The sequence below is a fragment of the Triticum aestivum genome, chromosome 5A (genome assembly GCF_018294505.1).
Source record: "Triticum aestivum cultivar Chinese Spring chromosome 5A, IWGSC CS RefSeq v2.1, whole genome shotgun sequence".
NCBI lineage: Eukaryota > Viridiplantae > Streptophyta > Magnoliopsida > Poales > Poaceae > Triticum > Triticum aestivum.
In genome coordinates this window covers 413,048,716-413,069,966 of record NC_057806.1, presented here as the reverse complement: position 1 = coordinate 413,069,966, position 21,251 = coordinate 413,048,716, and the positions used below count along the sequence as shown (strand labels likewise).

At 51.3% G+C, this 21,251-nt stretch overlaps 1 protein-coding gene across 1 annotated transcript; it reads right to left on the bottom strand.

Moving 5' to 3' along the window:
• Positions 1-268: 268 nt before the first annotated feature.
• Positions 269-2,871, bottom strand: LOC123103681 (vacuolar iron transporter 2). The gene is made up of 4 exons (XM_044525344.1): positions 2,522-2,871; positions 1,234-1,319; positions 1,024-1,138; positions 269-925 (listed from the first exon to the last, which is right to left on the bottom strand). Exons 1-4 carry the CDS (start codon positions 2,755-2,757, stop codon positions 625-627), a joined length of 738 nt encoding a protein of 245 aa, XP_044381279.1. The 5' UTR covers positions 2,758-2,871; the 3' UTR covers positions 269-624.
• Positions 2,872-21,251: the final 18,380 nt, after the last annotated feature.

Below are 21,251 nucleotides of genomic sequence, written 5' to 3'. Positions count from 1 at the left end.
TTTTAGGTTGTTTTCGAGAGTGCGATATTTCTTGTGGTTGCTTTCACGAAACAGAGTTGTTGGCTGCCTTGTCGCAATTGCCAAGATAATGTGGTATGTCACTATCTTTTTTAATTTTTATTTTTATTTTGTGAGAGGACGTCGCTATCTCTTACTTCACAGATATGGTTTTTTTCCGACAATGTGGCGACGAATTCAGAAACGAAACTCACTTCAGAAAAGTTATATGGGCCTCTGCTTAGAGGATTCGCAAGACTCATTTGCCAGATGATTCAAAGCCCATCACATTACCACCGCCTAAATAACGCAACTTGCCTTACAAATAGTATGCTTACCTAACGCGACAGATGGCAAGAAAAAACAAGTACACCCAAATACACTACTGACATGCTGTAGTACACTTTGGGCTACCGGTACACAAACAGAAAACAAAACGAACGGTGCACATCAGTACACTTGGGCCACCAGTACACTTACCAGATCGAACGCTAGAGTCTGCACGTACAGCTACCACTCGACTACGGCAGCACTTCATCATACATACACAGGCAGGTAGCTTGCTGTACTTATTTTTCTTGATACTTAGCCGTCCCCCGGGCGCGGCGCGGCGCGGCTCGAGCTCGATCAGATGGCCTGCACGGCCTTGGCCATGCCGTAGGCGGCGGAGGAGGCGAGCGCACCGATGATGGCGGTCTGGATGGCGCTGAGGAACGGGCGGTTCCCGGTGAAGCGGCCCTTGACGTAGCCGAAGAAGAGCAGCGCGGCGAGGGTGACCACGACGGAGGTCATCATGGCGCTGTCGACCGACGCCACGAACATGTAGGGGGAGAGCGGCACCATGCCGCCGACGACGTAGGCCAGTGCGATCGTCGCCGCGCTCGTCAGCGCGCGCCGCGGGTCCGGCTTCTCCAGCCCCAGTTCGAACCTGCGTGCGTGCACCGAAGTTCCGCCGCGATCAGTCACATGGTTAGATTAATTGGAAAAAAAAGTGAGTGGGCTGGGTGGGCTGACTGATTTGATTACTTCATCATGAACTCGAGCCAGGCCTTTGGGTTGTTGCGGAGGGAGGTGACGACCGGCCCGTACTCCTCGGGGCCCAGCCCGTACTCAGAGAGTATGTCTCCGATCTCTGCGGCCTCTGCTCAAAGAAATACATCTCAGCCGTTAGATACTTATAGATTAGATTAGATCGATAGAGAGAGTGTCAAGTGAGAGAGAATGTGAGAGAGTGACCTGTGTCCGGGACGGTGTCGATCTCGTCCTGCTCGCGCTGCAGCTCCCGGTAGTAGTGGTCGGCGTCGCTCTTAGCGGCGAGGTACCTGACAAGAGTGCGAGCGCACATTAGCCGTAGGCTTTTACTGCGTTAATTCCGTTTGGTACGGCCCAGCAGAAGTTGGCCCGCTTTGGGCTGGGCTAAATATAGACAGCACTTCGGCCCGTTTTAGTAATTAGTGCTTTTGCTAAAAAAAAAGTAGTTAGTGCTTGCCATTTTCTAAAGAACAGTAGTGCTTGTAATTGCAAAACAGGGCAAAACTATAAACTCTGTGAAAATAACGAATATTTTGCTCCAGAACTTTATTATTCGTTTGGTGAATATTCCATATATACATCAACGAAAAATTGGCAATTCTTTTTTTTTGAGTAATCCATATGCGCTTAGTGTGGGTGAACAGTATTGCATTTTGGGATCACTAGGAGTCTCGCATATAATTGTACATTTTTGGTTGAGTCATGCTATGCACACGACAAAATTTGCACGATTCGCAGACGCACAATGTAGTGGTGGAAAGGGGTTGCTGCCTTCCCACCTACTTAGATTCAAGACATGGTACCGTGATGGGTTTGTTATACCAACTATATTGTAGGGGTCTCACTTACAGTCTTTTTAAAAAATGCATAATTCACACACCAAGATTAAATCCAGCCGGACATGTGTATGGCTGAAAAGGGCACTAGCCGCTGCATTTATATGTCGTGCAAAGATCGGGCACAAGTACTGTGCGTGGAACTTTTTTTTGCATAGGGCATAAAATACGTCTTGCATTTGTCACGGAGGAAGTATTGTTTTGTACTCCTAGCTGTTGCTGACACAAAGGAAAACTACAGAAATCCTAGGTAAGTGGTTGTCCAGACTCTGGACTATAAATGACCAAACTTAGTGAACAATGCAGGAAGGTACTAACACTGTAGGAATATAAAAATTAGCTGGTACTCATCAGAAAACATTCGCCTGTGCGACATTTTTTTTCCATTTTTTGGTTAGTGGACGTTATTAAGCATTCCCCTACTTTCCATTCTTGGCATCAAGAACAGCAAGCTACTCTCACTAATCTCCGTTTTCAGAAATAATTAAGCCTTTGCATACAAATCCAGATTTTGGCTAATCAAGCATCCAGCAAGCCAGCAGGCATGCATGCGGCATGTTCAGGAAAGCAATAGCTGGCCGGAGGAGTAACAAACGACATTAATCGGAGGAAACATATGCCCAGAAAATCAAGGAGATTTTGATCTGTTTCCTTACCCTCCGAGCCCCATGGAAATGGCGCCGGCGGCGACCTCGGCGAGCCCGGCGGTGAGCACGAGCGAGGAGGACGCGTTGGCGCCGGACAGGCCGGCGGCGAGGGCGAAGGGCACGGTGAGGCCGTCGGAGACGCCGATGATGATGTCCCGGACCACCTCGCCGGAGGTGAAGTGCTTCTCCTTGTGGTCGTCGAGGAGCAGCCTCTGGTTCTCCTCGTCCTGCACATGCTTCACCATCTTGCCGGTCGGCGTGGGAGCGTGCTTGCGAGCGAGCTGGTGTGCTTAGCTATTTCCTGCGCCAAGTTAGCTAGCTCGTGATCTGCCTTGACAAGGGTGGGTTTTGGTGTAGGCGAAGTGGACAGAGCTGAGAGGGGGGATTTATAGGGGTTAGGGGCCGGGTGAAATGTCCTGTTTGGACATGGGAAGTCGGGGCAATCTAGGGATTTGGGCACGCGAGGTCCGATGTGAATGTGTGGTGAGTATGTCTGATTCTGTTTTTATGCGTCCGTACTTCACTTTATTATTTGCTGAGACCAATTTACCATGGAACCACGGATCCATCTCATGCCAAGTTGTATGCTTTGCAGAAACTCAAAGGGACCAGAGAACGATCGTTATTGCACGTCCAACTTTTAGGGCATCTTTGATTTAAAGGATTTGTAAAATGCAGGAGTAGGAACTAGCACAACTAGTGCCACAACGCCTTGTGTGAGAGGGTTGAGACAAACGACTACCCCCCTCCCACCCCCACCCCCACCATACACACCGTCTTCTCCCTTTCTCGCCGTCACTAGGCAAAGCCCGTGCAAGGTTGGCGTCGACGGGGTGTTGCTAATTGTGGGGGGGGGGGGGGGGGGGGGGGGGGGCTACTGTGGAGGTGTTGGTGGGCTGTCGGCACGGCCTGGCTCAGTCATCGAAGAAGAGGGTGTTGGTGCATGGTCTTGGGCAGAGGTGCGCTCGACATCAGAACCGTATCTGGCATGCAGTAGCACGAGTGTTTGTCTCAGATTTTCTTTAAGGAGTCTTTGTGTCTGGATTGAGGCAGCAATGCTATCCTAGTGTAGTAATAATGTCCTTCAGCTCTCTCCTCTCCTCACGCCGTCCCCATGGGCGGCCGGGGGGAGCCCAGATCTGCCGTCCCTCGCCCCTTCTCCCTCCCCCTCCCCTCCTCGCGCCATCGGTGAAGGTCGCCGGGCAAAGCCCGCTCGGCCTAGGCGGCGGCGGGGCCTTCTTCTCCTCTGCCCAAGGATGGCGGCGCGGGGCGCCTTCTTTTGGTGGCGGCGCGGCGACGCGACGGCACGGGCTGGCGGCGGTGGCTACTGGGCGTACATGTCGTCGTCCTCTCCTGGGCAGACGACGGGGTCTAGTGTAGGGCTCTCCAGTGGCGTGGCTGCAGCTTGCGGGCGTCCCTGCTGCTCGCGCGACGCGGCTGCTTGTTAGCTGCCGGGGGCCTGGATCCTACTTCCAGTCCCCGGTAGAGATGGTGGCAATCCGTACACAAGACTTGATGGAGGTTCTTCGAACAAATCTGGGTGAAAACCTTGCGCTCAGCTAGATGCCAAGGCCGGCGACGGCGGCACTCTTTTGTGTCGTTCTCTTCTTGAAGACATCGCCGCGGAGAAGTTCTAGACCTCTATCTGTTACCTCCCGGGGAAACCCTAGATCGGTAGATCGGATGACAGCGGCGCTCTTGTGTCGTTTCCCCCTTGGGGGTGTCAGTCTTGGAGGTGTGTGTTAGCTCGAGGGACCAGGGACAACATCTTTGCTGGAGCGGTGTTTCATTTTACGCATCGACGACTATGGATCTCGGTGGCATGGCGCAGTGGAGTCTCGGCGTTCGATGTGTGTAGACGGACTCGCGCAGGAGGATGGCGATTCTGGCGTCGTGGTGGCATCGATGGCAGACGTGGCAAGGTCATGGCGTCATTACCTGCTCTGAAGATGGATCGGTGGAAGACGGCAGCGGCGGACTCTAAGAGTGCGCCGGACCGGTGTGTGCCCCAGACCAGGTATATGGTTTGGCTGGGGCCTCCAGTTTTAGATGTTAATCTTACATGCGAGGTCTGGTTGGTATTAGGCTCGGACTATCGGCACCCCTTCATCAAGTGGAGAAGTAGCGACAGATGTTGCCAAGATGGTAGCTTCAGACTTACTGATGTAGTACTTTGTAAGGTCTTTGTGAATAATTAATAAAGTGGTTGCATGCATCGCCTAGATGTAGAGGCTGGGGATCTTCCTCCTTTTCAAATAAAAGTAATAATGTCCTTCTGGTCCTTTCCCCAGGCTGAGGGCGTGGGGAGTTGTGTCTCCAACGGGTCTACCGGAATCCAGGTGGTTTCGGTTTTCAGTGGTTCCGTCTAAATTCGACCGGCTTTAGTGGGCTTGGGAGTTTCTACATGCATTTTTCAATGTGTTTATTCTACATGATAATTTACAGATCGTGGCCATTGGCGTCTCCTGCTCTACATTGACGACTTTCTGGTTGCCGCTTTTACAAGTTGGGAATAAACAAGTTTGCTCCGCTGAGCTGGAGACATAGAGGTCGCGTCGAGTTGGATTTAAACAAGCGCGTCGTTGGTGGAGGAGGAAGAAGACTTCCGCCCCCGAGGAATTTTAATGTATTTGTTCCCGTAAGGGTGTGTTTGTAAGCTGCTATGATGCTTAATATTATGGCCTTATGCCCTTTCGCAAAAAAGAAAAAAACAGGAACAGATAGGATTACAATGTTATATGCCCATTTGAATTCTAGAGAATTTTGGATTGTTTCATTGCATCACATGAAAAATAAATGATTTTTTTTTAAATAAAGTTGAGTGAATGTGAAAATTTCCATAGAACGTAGTAAAAAGGAATCATTAAAAAAATCTTATAGGATTCAATCATATGAATCAAACGACCAACATAGAAAAAAGTTCTAAAAATTTCAATCATTCAAATATTTTATGAAAATCCTCTGAATCAAAGAGGCCCTCGTTTCTTGAATACTCCTACATGTTTTGCCCTGATGAGTGGGATGAGCTTGCTGCACTTTTTTTAACAGTTTAGAGCATCTTCAGCCGCACCCCCAACATGCCCCCAAGGCCTTTTTTCGTCGCCGGCGCAGAAATTTCAACCCAGTCGCGCCCCCAGAAGCCCATTTTTCGCCGGTTAGGGCCGATTTTCGCGCTGGCGGACCCAGGCCGAACCTGGCGCGCTGGTGGCGCCCGGGGGCGCCGGGGGAAACATTTTTGGCATGAAAAGGAGTGGCCCGTTGAGTCAGCGACTCGCCACCTTCGTCGTCCTCATCGCCTCGATTCTCGCGGGAATCAATGCCAAGGCTGTCGCGTTGCCGCACCGGCCAACCTTTCATTGATGCCTCATGGGCGGCACAGTGAAGACGCGGCGACGCGCGTCCCGCCCGCTCCCGCCATGCGGCACACGGCGGCAACTCTCCCACCGCCCATCCGCGGCAATAAAAGTCATCCTCCCTCGCCGGTGAACGCACAAAAGCTCACCACCGACGCCCTTCTCTCTACATCTCGCCGCCGACACCTCTCCCTCCCGCTCTCTCCCGCGCACCCTCGAAGCCATCCTCGAGCACATCGAGGTCGGCAACACGCCGCGCTTGGAGTATCCTGTGACCCCTCCTTCTCTCGCCGCCGCGGCAGCTCCTGGACGCCGCGGTGAATGGAGACGGCAACGTCGTCATCGTCGGGCTCTGGCTCTTTTTCCTCCAGCTCGCCGGCGCTTCGCCCCGTCAAGCCGGAGCCGCAGGAGACGCCACTTGGGCGCCGCACCCGCGGCGGCGCCCTCGTCATCAACGAGGGCGGCCGGCCGGCCGCCCCTCTCCTCGTTCCTACCGCCTCGTCCGGCCGAAGACCGTGTCGGGTTTGCTCCCCGTGAAGAAGGAGCACTAGGACATGGCCGCCGCCGACGGGACTGCCCTCAAGTGGGCGAAGCAGGACTACGTCCGCGAGCAAATGGAGCGCCAGCACCAGGCCTTCGAGGAAATTGCCGCTCGGAGCCGCAGACGCGAGGAGGGCGGCGTGGTCGTCCTCGACAGCGCCGACGAGGATGTGCCCGGGCCGTCCAAGCCCTCACGCGTCGGCGACACCGGTCAGGGGTGCAGCAGGGACGGCGGCGGCACCCAGCTCGTCGGCGACGACGACGACGACGGTGACTACACTCATTTCTACAGGCTCCTCAGCATGTCGAAGGCGGGCGACAGCGATGGCTAGGCGTAGTCGTTTTTAGTTTGTGTTTTTTATGTTTTTTGTGAAATATCAATGAAATCGTCTAGTTTGGACATGTTTTGGCCGATTTCATGTTTCAAAAAATGACATCTAGAGGGGTGGCTGGGAACCCGACCGGCCCCACACCGAGATTGTCGTTGGTTCACCCCCAAACAGCGATATTTCAAGTGTGTGAGGCCGAATGGCTGGAGATGCTCTTATACTGCTGCACAAAAGTTGATGATCCCATCTGCTAACTTGGAGCGACCACATGAACTTCAGCAGAACAGGTCTATATACTCCCATCATCCTGCAACAATAAACAAAAAGTGCTTCATGAATCACCATCGATCAAGGCAGATTAAGCACACACAGCGAAAGGCGGCCGAGGCAACCACATGCAAATATCCAGGCATCCATGTGCGTCCAAGAGGGTGGGGATACAGGCCGCCGGTCGCCATCGGTGGACGCGTGGGCGCGGCCGTGACACGCAGGCAGCTGTCGTGTGCCCGCCACGAGCCTCGATGACAAAAGGCGGCACAGAAAAGCTGGAGCTGCTAGCGACCGCCGCCGCACGCGCCACGCGCGCCCAGCGGCGCACTGCGGTGAGCAGCTCCCCCGCACGCCAACTTGCGGAAAAGTGGCCTAACTTTCGGTTGGGAAAATCTCCCAAAAATTACGACGGGTCAGGGTAAAGTTTGCGGCCTGCGTTTGGGTTTTACGAGCCGCCTTTTGCATGGTGCGGCTGGGCTCCAGTAGGCTGTGAGACTGATGAGAAGTTTGAATCCTCCGTTGCCTTGATTGACAAGGGTGTCAAGTGGTCTGGCTCCACGTGCCGTGATGCACTTGAGGAGCTAAAATACAGTGCATCAACGCATAGATCCGGCAAACTCCAAATTGAGCTTGTTGTCCTGTTACTCTCCCACGGAGGGATGGCCTGAATTGAACCGTCCTATGATTATTCTTGCTTTCCCATACTTTAATCATATAGCGCATGTATGTACTGTAGTGAAATGGTTAATGCCTTTTGGAAGAACTGGAAGAGCATCTTGGGGAGCTGGGGTTTCAACTTTCAACCTCAACCAGCTCCTCTAAATTTTTATTTTTATCTTGGTGTGCACTTGGTAACTCAGATGAATACCTCTTCTCCTAGCCCAAGGGAATTTAATCTACGAATTTTATAGCAAGCGACCGTTCAATATATCTCCTAGTCTAAACATTGCATGCTCTCGTGTCTATCATGTGTATTTGTTATCCTGATGATTTGATTTGCAGACTTGAGGTAGATGTAAAATTGTATGTGGAATTTTCTGAATGTCTCTAATAGGTGTTTTGTCTACCGTCATATATACTTTCTACTAAATATGTGGCAATCAAAATTAGAAAACATAATGTGTTTTCAAGTTTTCAAAAAAAAAAGCCAATCGTTGTCTTACCATAGGGCCTTCGATATCTCGTGACTGGCCTTGGAACGCCGAGGCCTCCATAAAAGTAATGAGCACCACCAACAGCTTTATCAGGGCCCATCGACGCCACTTTCTTGGTGAGGCTGGAGGCGATGATGGTGGAAGGTCGAGGATCTGACATCAACCACTTCATATGCTCTATGGATATGAAGTTGTTGATGTCAACAACATCTATACGAAAAATGGAATCCACACCACGGACTAAGTAGCCATTCTTCCTCACCAATGGTTTCAAGGGAGAGATTATGAACATGTGCCTCGTTGTGGATTGAACTGATTAAGGTCATATCAAGGATTTTCATCCTATAGGGTGCAACCCATATTTTCATGTCCAATTAATAAAGGCCATAGTATCGACACGAAGACACCACCTCCAACAAGAAGATATGCACGTACATGGTTGTCGAGTCTAGCTAGTGAAGTATGGACCGTGTTTTTTTCCCATAGACAAGAGAAAATGTTCAAGTCACCATGTCACAATTGGATCCTCTATGAACAACGACACTCATGATACCTCCTGGACTTAGCATTGTGCCCTTGGAGCTTGCCGCCACTGGAACTCCTCTCGGGTGTGAACCTCATAGGAAAGGTCGAAGCCAGATCAGAATAAATATGTGATTCTCCATCTCACACGACAATCCTCTACCTACTAATCGACGAGGGGGGACAGAGGTGAGCCACCGCTGAACATGATTCATTTGTTAGCACGACATTGATGCACTTGCGAATGAGACGTTGAGCGTCATCATTGCATCGTCGCCATCAAGACAACCCATAACTTACACAGAGGTATTGTTTGAAACTCCTCCTTTGGAGTATTGCATCCTGTTGACGGTTGCAAGGAAGGGGCCGATGCTGGTGGTGGGTTGGGTAGGACACCTGCAGTCAGCACTTCTCCGATCGGTCATCGCAAAGCCACAATTCACCCACCATGGGTTCAAAGCCACCGCTCCAACTAGCTGCTAGACGGTCAAGCCCAGCCAACATGGCGCATATCTTCCTCGAAGCCACTTCATCATCAAACCATCTCTACGCATGTCCTTAATTAACATAATTGCTAACAAAACCGATTATTCCAAAAATCTTGTTAAAACAAGTTTTGCTAAACCAATTGCTATTACTTTGTATCTAGACAACCACTTAGGGTTCTAGACGGGTCTCCCTCAAGGCTTAGTTTTTCTGGATAATGAGCACTTTTTACTTACTCATAATGTAATATCAAGTGTATACAAAGCACAATGAGCACACACCCCACCTTTGTGTAACTATGATTCATACAAACACAAAAGATCACGCTCGCAAGGAGCGAAGTTACACAAGATCGAATTTATGCCTAGAAGGAGAAAAAACACGGACCGATGAACACAGTGATCGACGATCAGCCATATCCTTGCTAAGAAACACGTGTGTTCTGTAACATAATTTGGTTAGCATCCGTAAGATCTTCTTCGTTGGTTAGGTTTGTGTTCTACATTCTATTTGTGCAAATTGTGAAAGGTGCCAAAAATGCCCGGTTCACGGATCACATCAAGCTCACCCAATTCTACCAAGGAATGATGCATGAGGCAAGATGGCTATAGATAGGCAATCAATGGAGCGGCCTTATACTATTTTGAAGAATAACATGGCCATTCGATGACAATAAGAGGAGACAACATGTGCGAAAGCTAAAGTACTAAAGAAGTTCAATCAACAGCAACCTTGCGACCTAAAACTTCAAAATAGGCTCGCTGTGCGCGGTTGTTGTAGTTCATCTTTCATATATATGTCCCGGTCCTTAGCCTTGCGTGTGGCTGCCACAGGCCGGCCAGATTAGTCCTGTTGCTACTGGATTTACCATAATACGACTAGTCAAAAGCACCCTCTTACCAACTCACGCCAAGGTGTTGTTTGGTGTGCAGGTCATGGGGGAAGCTAGAGACAAATGTCTAGGTCACGGATATGAATGAACAAATGCAAGTGGTATTCGGTGGCTATCCTAATTTGGCCAGTCATGTTGGCCTCTGCGGCTTACTCCTTGCAATTAGAAAAACGGGCGCCGTGGTTGGGTGCATGTTAAGCATCAGGTCTTATACGTTCACATATCACAACGATCACAATCCTATAGATAAGCCATCTTATAATATTCCATTTATTTTGTCTCCATTTATGCTTGAGGGAAATGAATAGAACAGGCAGTGCAAGGGAGATAAAAAAAACCCATATCGAAGAGGAAAATGGGTTGAAGATCAGGTTGCATTATTGGGTGGGGTGGGTGCTAGGTGGCGAGGGGGCACCAGACCAGAGCGCTGATCCAGGCCAGTAGGGGAGTGTGGCTTCCACACGCCTTCACGCCCTTGTCCTGCATCTTCTTTATCTCGATGAGGTGACCAGACCTGCCCACCGCCTCCTTTGGGAGGGAAAAGAGCAAGACAACAAAACAAACGGACAAGCGAGGCTGGCCTGGAAACAATAAAGATGGTTTGGAGGTGCTCGGCTCCAAAGCGGCTTTGGAGGTGTCAGTCCCCGTCCCCGTAGCACACCATCGAACGTTGACGCCCACTTGCCACTGTCGCCTTGCAGATTCCTCCAGCGTATCGAGTTCTTGGTGAGAGTTCATCGCTTTGCATCTCGGTTAATTACCACGATCTGAATGCGGAAGCTATCAGAGCAACTTCAACGGGCGACCAATTTTGTCCGCCTGCGTCTGTTTGTGTCGGTGCGGACAAAAGTAAAGACCAACGCACCGACTCAAATTCAAATCGTGTCCGTCTGGTATTCGCGCCGATCCATTTCCGACTCAAAAGTGCGTCCGGAATGCGTCGGCGCAGATGTGAAGCGGACGCGCCGCGCGTCTCTTTGCCATCCGCCGCGTCCCCATCTGACGGCCACCCAACCGTCACCGGTTGTCTTATTTATGACGGTCACTGACAGCGGGCCCACGCGCCAGCCAGTGGAAACGTTCTTTTTTAACCACGCGTGCGGCGGGGTCGGCCTCATCCACTTCTCCCGTCCACATCTAGCCCCCCACCACTCCCTTTGCTTCCTCGCCGGCGACCGCAAACCCTAGCGCGCCCATGGGCCTCTTCGGCAGCAGCAATGACAAGGGCAAGGGCACCTCGGCGCCTCGTCCTCCCATGCTCCCCTTTCCCCTCCTCCTCCGGCGGCGCCGCGTTTCTGCCCTGGTCGCCGCCGCCTGCACATCCCGGTGCACCAAGCGCGGTGGCACTGGGAGTACAGGCAGCCACTGTCGTACCCCGTTGTCACGCTGCCGCACCATTGGCATCTGGATCCGCAGCGGATCCCGGTGCCGGCGGTTCCGCGTAGCCAGCGGGCGCACGAGGACAAGGTGCGCAGGCGCCGCGCGCAGCTCACGCCGGAGCAGCGTCGGCTGACAGAGTACGCCGCGGACTCCCCTAACTGGGAGGCTTGGTTCGCCCTCGAACACGAGGAGCAACGAGGCTCTGGTGTCGATGTCGTCCTGCCGCCATTCCCACCGCCTCCCCCGCAAGTAGACCCGGAGGACACGGAGGCGGAGGCGGAGTACCAAGCCGCCCTCGAGGAGGCCCTGTAGCACGCGCTGAAGGCTAGCCGCCTCGAGGAGGACACACTGGGATGGGTTGGAGCAAGCCCTTGCCCTGTCAGCGGCGGGGGACTCTGTCCACACCCCGTTCTTCGTGCCGCCACCGTCACCGTCGCCGCCCGTCCAGCCCAAGCAGGAGCCGGAGTCGGAGCTGACGCGTAAGCGCTCCCCGCCTCCACCCACTTGACCGGAGGAGGCCTACTCGTGGACGGGTCAGTACCGCGACTGGGTGAGCGCGCCTCCCGTCCACTTCGCCGCGACGCCGGAGCAGGAGGAGGAGGCCCACCTCGAGCGCTGGAAGGAGCACTGGCTCCGCCAGGAGCAGGCCGACGGCGAGGAGCAGATGCGCTATAAGGCCATGCTCCAACGTGACGCGGAGGCGCTCCGGCTCGAGGAGGAGGAGGAGGAACGCGTGCGGCTGGCCGCAATGCCACCGCCCCAGCAGACGCCGGAGGAGGCTGCCCTGGCAGTATACCAGGCGGCGTTCGGGTAGGCTGGCTCTGCTCCGGTCTTCATCGACCTCACCGACGATGACAGCGTCAACGGCAAGGGCAAGGGCAAGGCCGACGACGTTTAGGACAATGTGCGGGGCGGCAGCTGGCGGGCGCGGACTTTTTTAATGTTTATTAGATTTAGGTGGACTTTGGCCGGCGTTTGACCGGCCACTTTATGTTTAATTATGTTTATTTTGTGCAACTTGTTTTTTTTTACGCCGGCACATTTGGGTCGGCCTCCCTATTAGGCGGTCAAGCCAGCCCATTTTAAAATGCGGACGCGCATGTCCGCCTGGTCGACCCAAACAAACAAAAAACGGACAAAGCACGCGTCCCTTTGGGTCGCTCAATTGGAGTTGCTCTTACCATCCTCGCCGGCTTCTTTTGCATGTTGACATGCCTTGCTCACGGGCCGTGTCCTTCCATTTTTACATGTTGATCAGAGCATTTACAGTCGAACATCTCAAATTTGTTTTAAACGTTCGAGCCGTAATCGGTTCAAAAAAAGTGATCCAAACACGTGTCTTAAACAGATCTCAAACACGCGGACTATCGACACCCCTCATATCCAGTTCAAATAGGACGAGTATGGGGGCACTCGGGTGCGACCAGACGCGTCCGTCACGTCAGACCCGGCCCATGCTAGCACATCTGACCCCACATATATTCCTCCTTGTCCGCTCGCCGGACCAAGCCCGAGCCACTTCACTCCACTCCTCTCTGCCACCCAAGCTCCCGTCCGATGATCTCCGGTCTTCTCATGTATGGGCGGACAACGGATCCGAGTCCTACACTTCCAGATCGGTCGACCCAGAGCTCATCCCACGCGGGCCTGAGGAGGAGATGACCGTCTGGCTTGCGCTCCGCCTCTCCTGGGAGGAGGTAGCCCAACGATAGCTCTCGGACTCCTTCCGTTGGGAATCCATTGCATCCGACCAAATGGTGCATGGATGGGGCGCTAGGTGTGCCATCGCTGCCTCATCGGAGGTGGTGTGGTCCGTCTGGCGTCCGAATGCGGTGGCGGACCTGCAACCCCTCCTTTGGCGCGCTGGGGCGATGGACGCACCATGGACATCGCCCAACGAAAATATGGCGTGGCCTGCCCGCCGTGCAAGGCTGCGGGCGCGGGAGGTGGCGGTGGACATTGCCGAGGCAGAGTCACATTCTGCAGCGCTCCGTATGGTTCACCAGTCCAGGCGCCGCAACCATGACGTGGTAGACGGCGCCGACTCGTCTCAGGACGGATGCATCATCGATCTGTCGTCAACCGGCACCGTCCAGGTTTCGAGCTTCGATAGGGAAGAGTAGGGCATGGAAGACGGACGCGCCTCGAGTTCCGTGAGCTGGCTCGTGTCCCATACCCCTCAACCTTGCCAGCGACAGGACAAACACTCTGGAAGCTCAGCCGACCGTCGAATATGGGCATGACGGAGCCCGACGAGCTTCACTTAGAATAGATTTTATTATGCATATAATAGTATGGATTTGAAATTTTAATTTAAGATATCTGCTTGTAGAATGGATTTTTGAGACGTGACTGGTCAGCAGACGCGCCCCAAACGTGTTTGTGGACGTCCAATCGTGTTCGTGGACATTTGATGGGTCGTATTTGCTGTCCGGCTGTAGATACTCCTAGCCTCCGAAAATAATTCACACACGGGCTGGCCGCGCATGACAATCACAAATCAAACACGAAATTATTAAAGCTATCAGATCGAGCGACCACCTGGCCAACTAGGAGCGGAGCCTAACGCCTAGGGCTTGTGGATATGTGCTTCGCCTTTGCGTGTGCCGGGCACAAGCTGGCCGGGCAGATGAGGCCAGGGCCGGCCGTCACTGTGTGACCACATGGGAATATTTTCTTCCCGCTTTTCCGTCTCGCGGCACGATTCATGGCGCATGGAGCAGTTGGCCCCCGCGCGCCATATGCTAGGAGCTCAGTTGAATTAACAACACACGATCTACGTACATGGTTTAGTTGGCAGCATGCCGGGATCGAGAGCTTGTCCTTTTATTGCTTGTAGGATTGTGATCTAGGGATCTTGACACACTGCGACAGTGGGGCTACTTCTAGTGCTCCACTGCTATTTGGTAGGAGGGTAGGAGGTGGCGACATGGTTTGCTCACTCGAGCCTCACTCTTCAGGCATTTCCAAAGCCATGCATCAAAAGGACACTCTCAAATGTCAAAAATTCAGGTTTACATGATTTTTGATGAGTTGAGGATGTGGGCCACGGCAGGAGCTTTTGGAGAGCATTGTTTGTTAGAGTAGTCGAGTAGTGTGTGCGTGGAGTGGTGGCTCGGTCGGGTTGGTTGTAGCCCAGCCGGCTCTTTGTAAACTCTTGTACATATTTCTCTTCCTTTTATAAAGCTAAGGTACGCCATTGGCGTACCCTCGAAAAAAAAATGTCAAAAATTCCATCGGACATGGGCCGTCCAACGGTATTCCTCAGAACACCCCGTATACTATTATTATTATTATTATTATTATTATTATTATTATTATTATTATTATTATTATTATTATTATTATTATTATTATTATTTTGCAACAAAAGGTGAATTTTATTGACTCAAAATGAGGCATCAGAAAGATACATAATACAATGACCACACACCGAACCTCTGCATAGGTAGGATGCATACAGCCAACACACACAAAAACGCGCCAACAACTAGCAAAATTATACAGGACCAAAGCTATGTGTGGGCGAGAAAAAGAAAAGAAAAATCCCGAATATGATCAGATACGCAATCGACCAACTACATGAATGACCAAATCCGCATCAAGCATCTCATGACATTATAAGGACGACGAGGTTCTTCAACAACAATGCCTTCAGGAAGAGAGTGACACTCAAGCGTCAAGGCCAAAATCTAGGTTTTCACTCTGAAGAATCAATTCAAGCATATCGGAGCAATGCCTTCAACAAAGTAAGGACGTGAAAAAACATCGTCATTGCTAGGTATAACCAGCTCGGGTCAGGCCTAGACTTCCACCCCGGAGCTCAAGACCAGGTGATAGGGTAGCACCACCATCAAAGTCAGTAAAGTGTTGTCGCCACCACTTTTCCATACTCCCAGCAGCTACATGCGATGTGACCGGCACTGCTGCACAACCATCCCTCTGTGTCAAGACTTCGTCCATAATTCTCATCTCACCGCCAAAGTCAAACACTGGATCTTGAGAGATGGACACCCCCGAAGACATGTCGGTGACCACTGCTGTCATGGAGTCGCGGGAGGTCGCTGCAATGGATACACCCCCACCCAGCCAACTGAATCTAGATCGCTACCACCAACGACGACCATCTGAGCCCTCGAGCACCAACATCGATGGGGAGGCGGATTGATCTGACCATCGACCAACTCCAACAACCGTCGCTGAGCACATCACCCAACGCAGGCCATGAAGCACTTGTCACTGGCAACAACCACCACCAAGCCTCCAGTCGTGTCCACGTGCAACAGCCGGCCAAGGCGAGCCACCGCACCAATGAAGCCAGATCGGGGCCGAGGGGGAGTGCCCCGGCAGACCAGACCGAGGCAGCACCAAGGCCTCCACACCAAATCATGCCGCCGCCCTCAGCTCGCGTGACATTGTTCACATGTGCATCTGGGCCGCCATGCGAGCCCCCGCTAGAACAAGTGCCCCATGGCGCTCCAACCCAGCGAGGGGAGGAACCGGTCCCTGCCACCGCCGACGTCGCACGGGCTTTGCCCGGCGACGCTCACCAACGACGGCAGGAAGAGCATGGAGGTGGATGTGGTTTTCTCTCCCAGGTCGTTTGCGGGAGAGTGATACAGGAGGCCCTCACGTCTCAACACCCCGTGTATATACGGGTGAAAGTGGACAGATCTTGCCCTTTTCTAAACCTTTATCATAAAATGAATCGGACAAAAAACCACAAATGGCCTCATTTGCATGACGCCCCGTGTTGGGGCTCCATGCTAGATAGCATGGCGTCCTCGGCGGAGGTAGCTGTCGCGCTATCTAGCATGCTCACCTTATATAGATGACGGGGGCCTAGGGTTTACACATGAGTCCAACCAACCTTAAGCAACCGTTGTTCTTGGCTTGCACTCCAAGATGATCGCTGAGCTCTTCTAGGGTCTTTGGGCTCCCTCCAATAGTCGGGCCCCATTCAGGCCGTGCGAGCCCTATGGTGGGCCTGTAGCTAGGCTTCCCCCAGGTGTCGGTGCTAAATCCGGCATATCTCGAGGTAGTGGTCCTAAGCTAGCAGACGTCTTGGAGCTATGGTAACATGGGCACATGATTTTAACTAGGTTTGGGCTCTCTCAAAGAGATAATACCCTACGTCCTGCTTTTGATTGTATGATATGGCTGTAGTACATAGTACATGTATCTACCACGAGATTGTTGATCTAAGTTATAATGTCCTCCTCTATTGACTAGCCTAGCCTTGGCTTATATAATGTACCAGAGGCCTAGGATAACATGAGTCCTTGTCTTCTACGCCGAGTTTTATGGAGTCTTCCTCGTATACGTCATGAGCTGCTCGAAGAAGCCCATTAGTGAACTGCCATGGGGGTCCTCGGCCCAACCCACCTCGTCTGGAGACGACGTGGTGAGTACCCCTAGTCCAGGACACCGTCAGTAGCTCCCTAAGCCGGTCTTCAAGTTGGGGATGCTCCTCAGTTCTTCTGAACTGTTCTTCATCTTCGATCGTCGGTCTTGAAAGCTGGTTCAACAAATCTTCCCATCTCCTATCTTGAGGATCACTGAGGTATATCCAAAGAGTTCAAATGTCGGGCGTCCGAGGAGTTTATACGTCGAGCGTCCGAGGAACCCCTTTAAATTCTCGGCCTTTATCAATGTATTGTTATTTTTACGCCACACCTCGGGTTTAAAGTTTTTCCCGTACGGCGGTGTCCTCTTGCATAGGAGCTGCAATGTCGGGCTGCATCCAAGGTATCTTTTTGTAGACGAGCTCCAATGCTGGTCTACATCTGAGGTGTCATAGATAACCTCGGTCTTGAAAAGGTTGAAGGAGTTCAACTGAGCATCATGCCAGAAATGTCCTATATGGATCTTGTTGGAATATGCCCTAGAGGCAATAATAAATTAGTTATTATTATATTATATTTCATTTTTCATGATAATCGTTTATTATCCATGCTAGAATTGTATTGATAGGAAACTCAGATACATGTGTGGATACATAGGCAACACCATGTCCCTAGTAAGCCTCTAGTTGACTAGCTCATTGATCAATAGATGGTTACGGTTTCCTGACCATGGACATTGGATGTCGTTGATAATGGGATCACATCATTAGGAGAATGATGTGATGGACAAGACCCAATCCTAAGCCTAGCACAAGATCGTGTAGTTCGTATGCTAAAGCTTTTCTAATGTCAAGTATCATTTCCTTAGACCATGAGATTGTGCAACTCCCGGATACCGTAGGAGTGCTTTGGGTGTGCCAAACGTCACAACGTAACTGAGTGGCTATAAAGGTGCACTACAGGTATCTCCGAAAGTGTCTGTTGGGTTGGCACGAATCGAGACTGGGATTTGTCACTCCGTGTAAATGGAGAGGTATCTCTGGGCCCACTCGGTAGGACATCATCATAATGTGCACAATGTGACCAAGGAGTTGATCACGGGATGATGTGTTACGAAACTAGTAAAGAGACTCGCCAATAACGAGATTGAACAAGGTATCGGGATACCGACGATCGAATCTCGGGCAAGTATCGTACCGATAGACAAAGGGAATTGTATACGGGATTGATTGAATCCTTGACATCGTGGTTCATCCGATGAGATCATCGTGGAGCATGTGGGAGCCAACATGGGTATCCAGATCCCGCTGTTGGTTATTGACCGGAGAGTTGTCTCGGCCATGTCTGCATGACTCCCGAAACCGTAGGGTCTACACACTTAAGGTTCGATGACGCTAGGGTTATAGGGAAAGTATGTATGCGGTTACCGAATGTTGTTCGGAGTCCCGAATGAGATCCCGGACGTCACGAGGAGTTCCGGAATGGTCCAGAGGTAAAGATTGATATATAGGAAGTATGGTTTTGGCCACCGGAAGTGTTCCGGGCATCACCGGTAGTGTACCGGGACCGCCGGAGGGGTCCGGGGGTCCACCGGGAGGGGCCACGGGCCCCGGAGGCATACATGGGCCAAGTGTGAGAAGGGGCCAGCCCCTAGGTGGGCAGGGGCGCCTCCCCACCAAGGCCCATGCGCCTAGAGAGAAGAGGGGGCAAACCCTAAGGGCAGATGGGCCCTAAGGCCCATGCGTGGTGCGCCTCCCTCTCCCCCCCTTGGCCGCCACCCCAGATGGGGATTGGGGCTGCCGCCACCCCTAGGGTGGAAACCCTAGGTGGGGGCGCAGCCCTCCCTCTCCCCCTATATATAGTGGAGGCAAAGGGGCAGCCCAACACACGAAGTTCTTCCCCTGTTGGCGCAGCCCTACCCCTCCCCCTCCTCGTCTCTCGTAGTGCTTGGCGAAGCCCTGCTGGAGTCCTGCGCTCCTCCACCACCACCACGCCGTCATGCTGCTGCTGGACGGAGTCTTCCCCAACCTCTCCTTCTCCCCTTGCTGGATCAAGGCGTAGGAGACGTCACCGGGCTGCATGTGTGTTGAATGCGGAGGCGCCGTTGTTCGGCGCTTAGATCGGAATCAACCACGATCTGAATCGCTACGAGTACGACTCCTTCATCCGCGTTCTTGCAACGCTTCCGCTTAGCGATCTACAAGGGTATGTAGATGCACTCCCCTTCCCCTCGTTGCTAGATTACTCCATAGATTGATCTTGGTGATGCGTAGAAAATTTTAAATTTCTGCTACGATCCCCAACAGTGGCATCATGAGCTAGGTCTATGCGTACTTTCTATGCACGAGTAGAACACAAAGCAGTTGTGGGCGTCGATATTGTCAATTTACTTGCCTTTACTAGTCTTATCTTGATTCGGCGGCATCGTGGGATGAAGCGGCCCGAACCGACCTTACACGTATGCTTACGTGAGACAGGTTCCACCGACTGACATGCACTAGTTGCATAAGGTGGCTAGCGGGTGTCTGTCTCTCCCACTTTAGTCGGATCGGATTCGATGAAAAGGGTCCTTATGAAGGGTAAATAGAAATTGGCATATCACGTTGTGGTTTTGGTGTAGGTAAGAAATGTTCTTGCTAGAAACCTATAGCAGCCACGTAAAAACTTGCAACAACAATTAGAGGGCGTCTAACTTGTTTTTGCAGCATGTGCCATGTGATGTGATATGGCCAAAAGGATGTGATGAATGATATATGTGATGTATGAGATTGATCATGTTCTTGTAATAGGAATCACGACTTGCATGTCGATGAGTATGACAACCGGCAGGAGCCATAGGAGTTGTCTTAATTTATTTATGACCCGCGTGTCAACATAAACGTCATGTAATTACTTTACTTTATTGCTAAAGCGTTAGGCATAGTAGTAGAAGTAATAGATGACAAGACAACTTCAAGAAGACACGATGATGGAGATCATGGTGTCATGCCGGTGACAACGATGATCATGGTGCCCCGAAGATGGAGATCAAAAGGAACAAAATGATACTGGCCATATCATGTCACTATTTGATTGCATGTGATGTTTATCATGTTTTACACCTTATTTGCTTAGAACGACGGTAGCTTAAATAAGATGATCCCTCGCAATAATTTCAAGAAAGTGTTCCCCCTAACTATGCACCGTTGCGAAGGTTCGTCGTTTCGAAGCACCACGTGATGATCGGGTGTGATAGATTCTAACGTTCAAATACAACGGGTGTAAGCCAGATTTACACACGCAATACACTTAGGTTGACTTGACGAGCCTAGCATGTACAGACATGGCCTCGGAATACGGAAGACCGAAAGGTCGAGCATGAGTCGTATAGAAGATACGATCAACATGAAGATGTTCACCGATGTTGACTAGTCTGTCTCACGTGATAATCGGACATGGCCTAGTTGACTCGGATCATGTTTCACTTAGATGACTAGAGGGATGTCTATCTGAGTGGGAGTTCATTAAATAATTTGATTAGATGAACTTAATTATCATGAACATAGTCTAAATTGTCTTTGCAAATATGTTGTAGATAAATAGCTCACGTTGTAGCTCCCTGTTTCAATACGTTCCTAGAGAAAGACCAAGTTGAAAGATATTGTAAGCAATGATGCAGACTGGGTCTGTAGTCCGAGGAGTGTCCTCACTGCTACACAGAAGGCTTACATCTTTGATGCACCGCTCGATGTGCAAACCCCTACAACGTCGTCTGTGGATGTTGTGAACACCTGACAGACACATCCTGATGACTACTTGATAGTTTAGTGCACCATACTTTACGGCTTAGAATCGGGATTCCAATGACGTTTTGAACGCCATAAGACATACGAGATGTTCCAAGAGCTGAAATTGGGATTTCAGGCTCATGCCCGTGTTGAGAGGTATGATACCTCTGACAAGTTCTTTTGCCAACAAGATGGAGGAGAATAGCTCAGCTAGTAAGCATGTGCTCAGAATGTCTGGGTGCTACAATCACTTAAATCAAGTGGGAGTTAAACTTCCAGATAAGATAGTGATTGGTAGAGTTCTCTAGTCACTATCACTAAGCTACTAGATCTTCGTGATGAACTATGACATGCAAGGGATGGAGTTGATCCCGGAGCTGTTCGCGGTGCTTAACACCGCAAAAGGTAGAAATCAAGAAGGAGCATCAAGTGTTGATGGTTTAACAAGACCACTGGTTTCAAGAAGGGCAAGGGCTAGAAGGGAAACTTCATGGATGGCAAACCAGTTGCAGCTCCAGTGAAGGAACCCAAGGTTGAACCCAAACCCGAGACTAAGTGCTTCTATTGTAAGGGGAACGGTCACTGGTAGCGGAATTACCCCAAATGCATGGTAGATAAGAAGGCTGGTAACTTCAACAAAGTATATACGTGTTATTAATGTGTACCTCACTAGTACTCCTGGTAGCGCCTGGGTATTGGAT

Coding starts and splice junctions, on each gene's coding strand:
- LOC123103681 (XM_044525344.1), bottom strand. CDS start 2,757: ATGGTGAAGCATGTGCAGGACGAGGAGAACCAGAGGCTGCTCCTCGAC. Junction 1,320..2,521: donor ATTTCCATGGGGCTCGGAGG/GTAAGGAAACAG, acceptor CACTCTTGTCAG/GTACCTCGCCGCTAAGAGCG. Junction 1,139..1,233: donor CGACACCGTCCCGGACACAG/GTCACTCTCTCA, acceptor TTCTTTGAGCAG/AGGCCGCAGAGATCGGAGAC.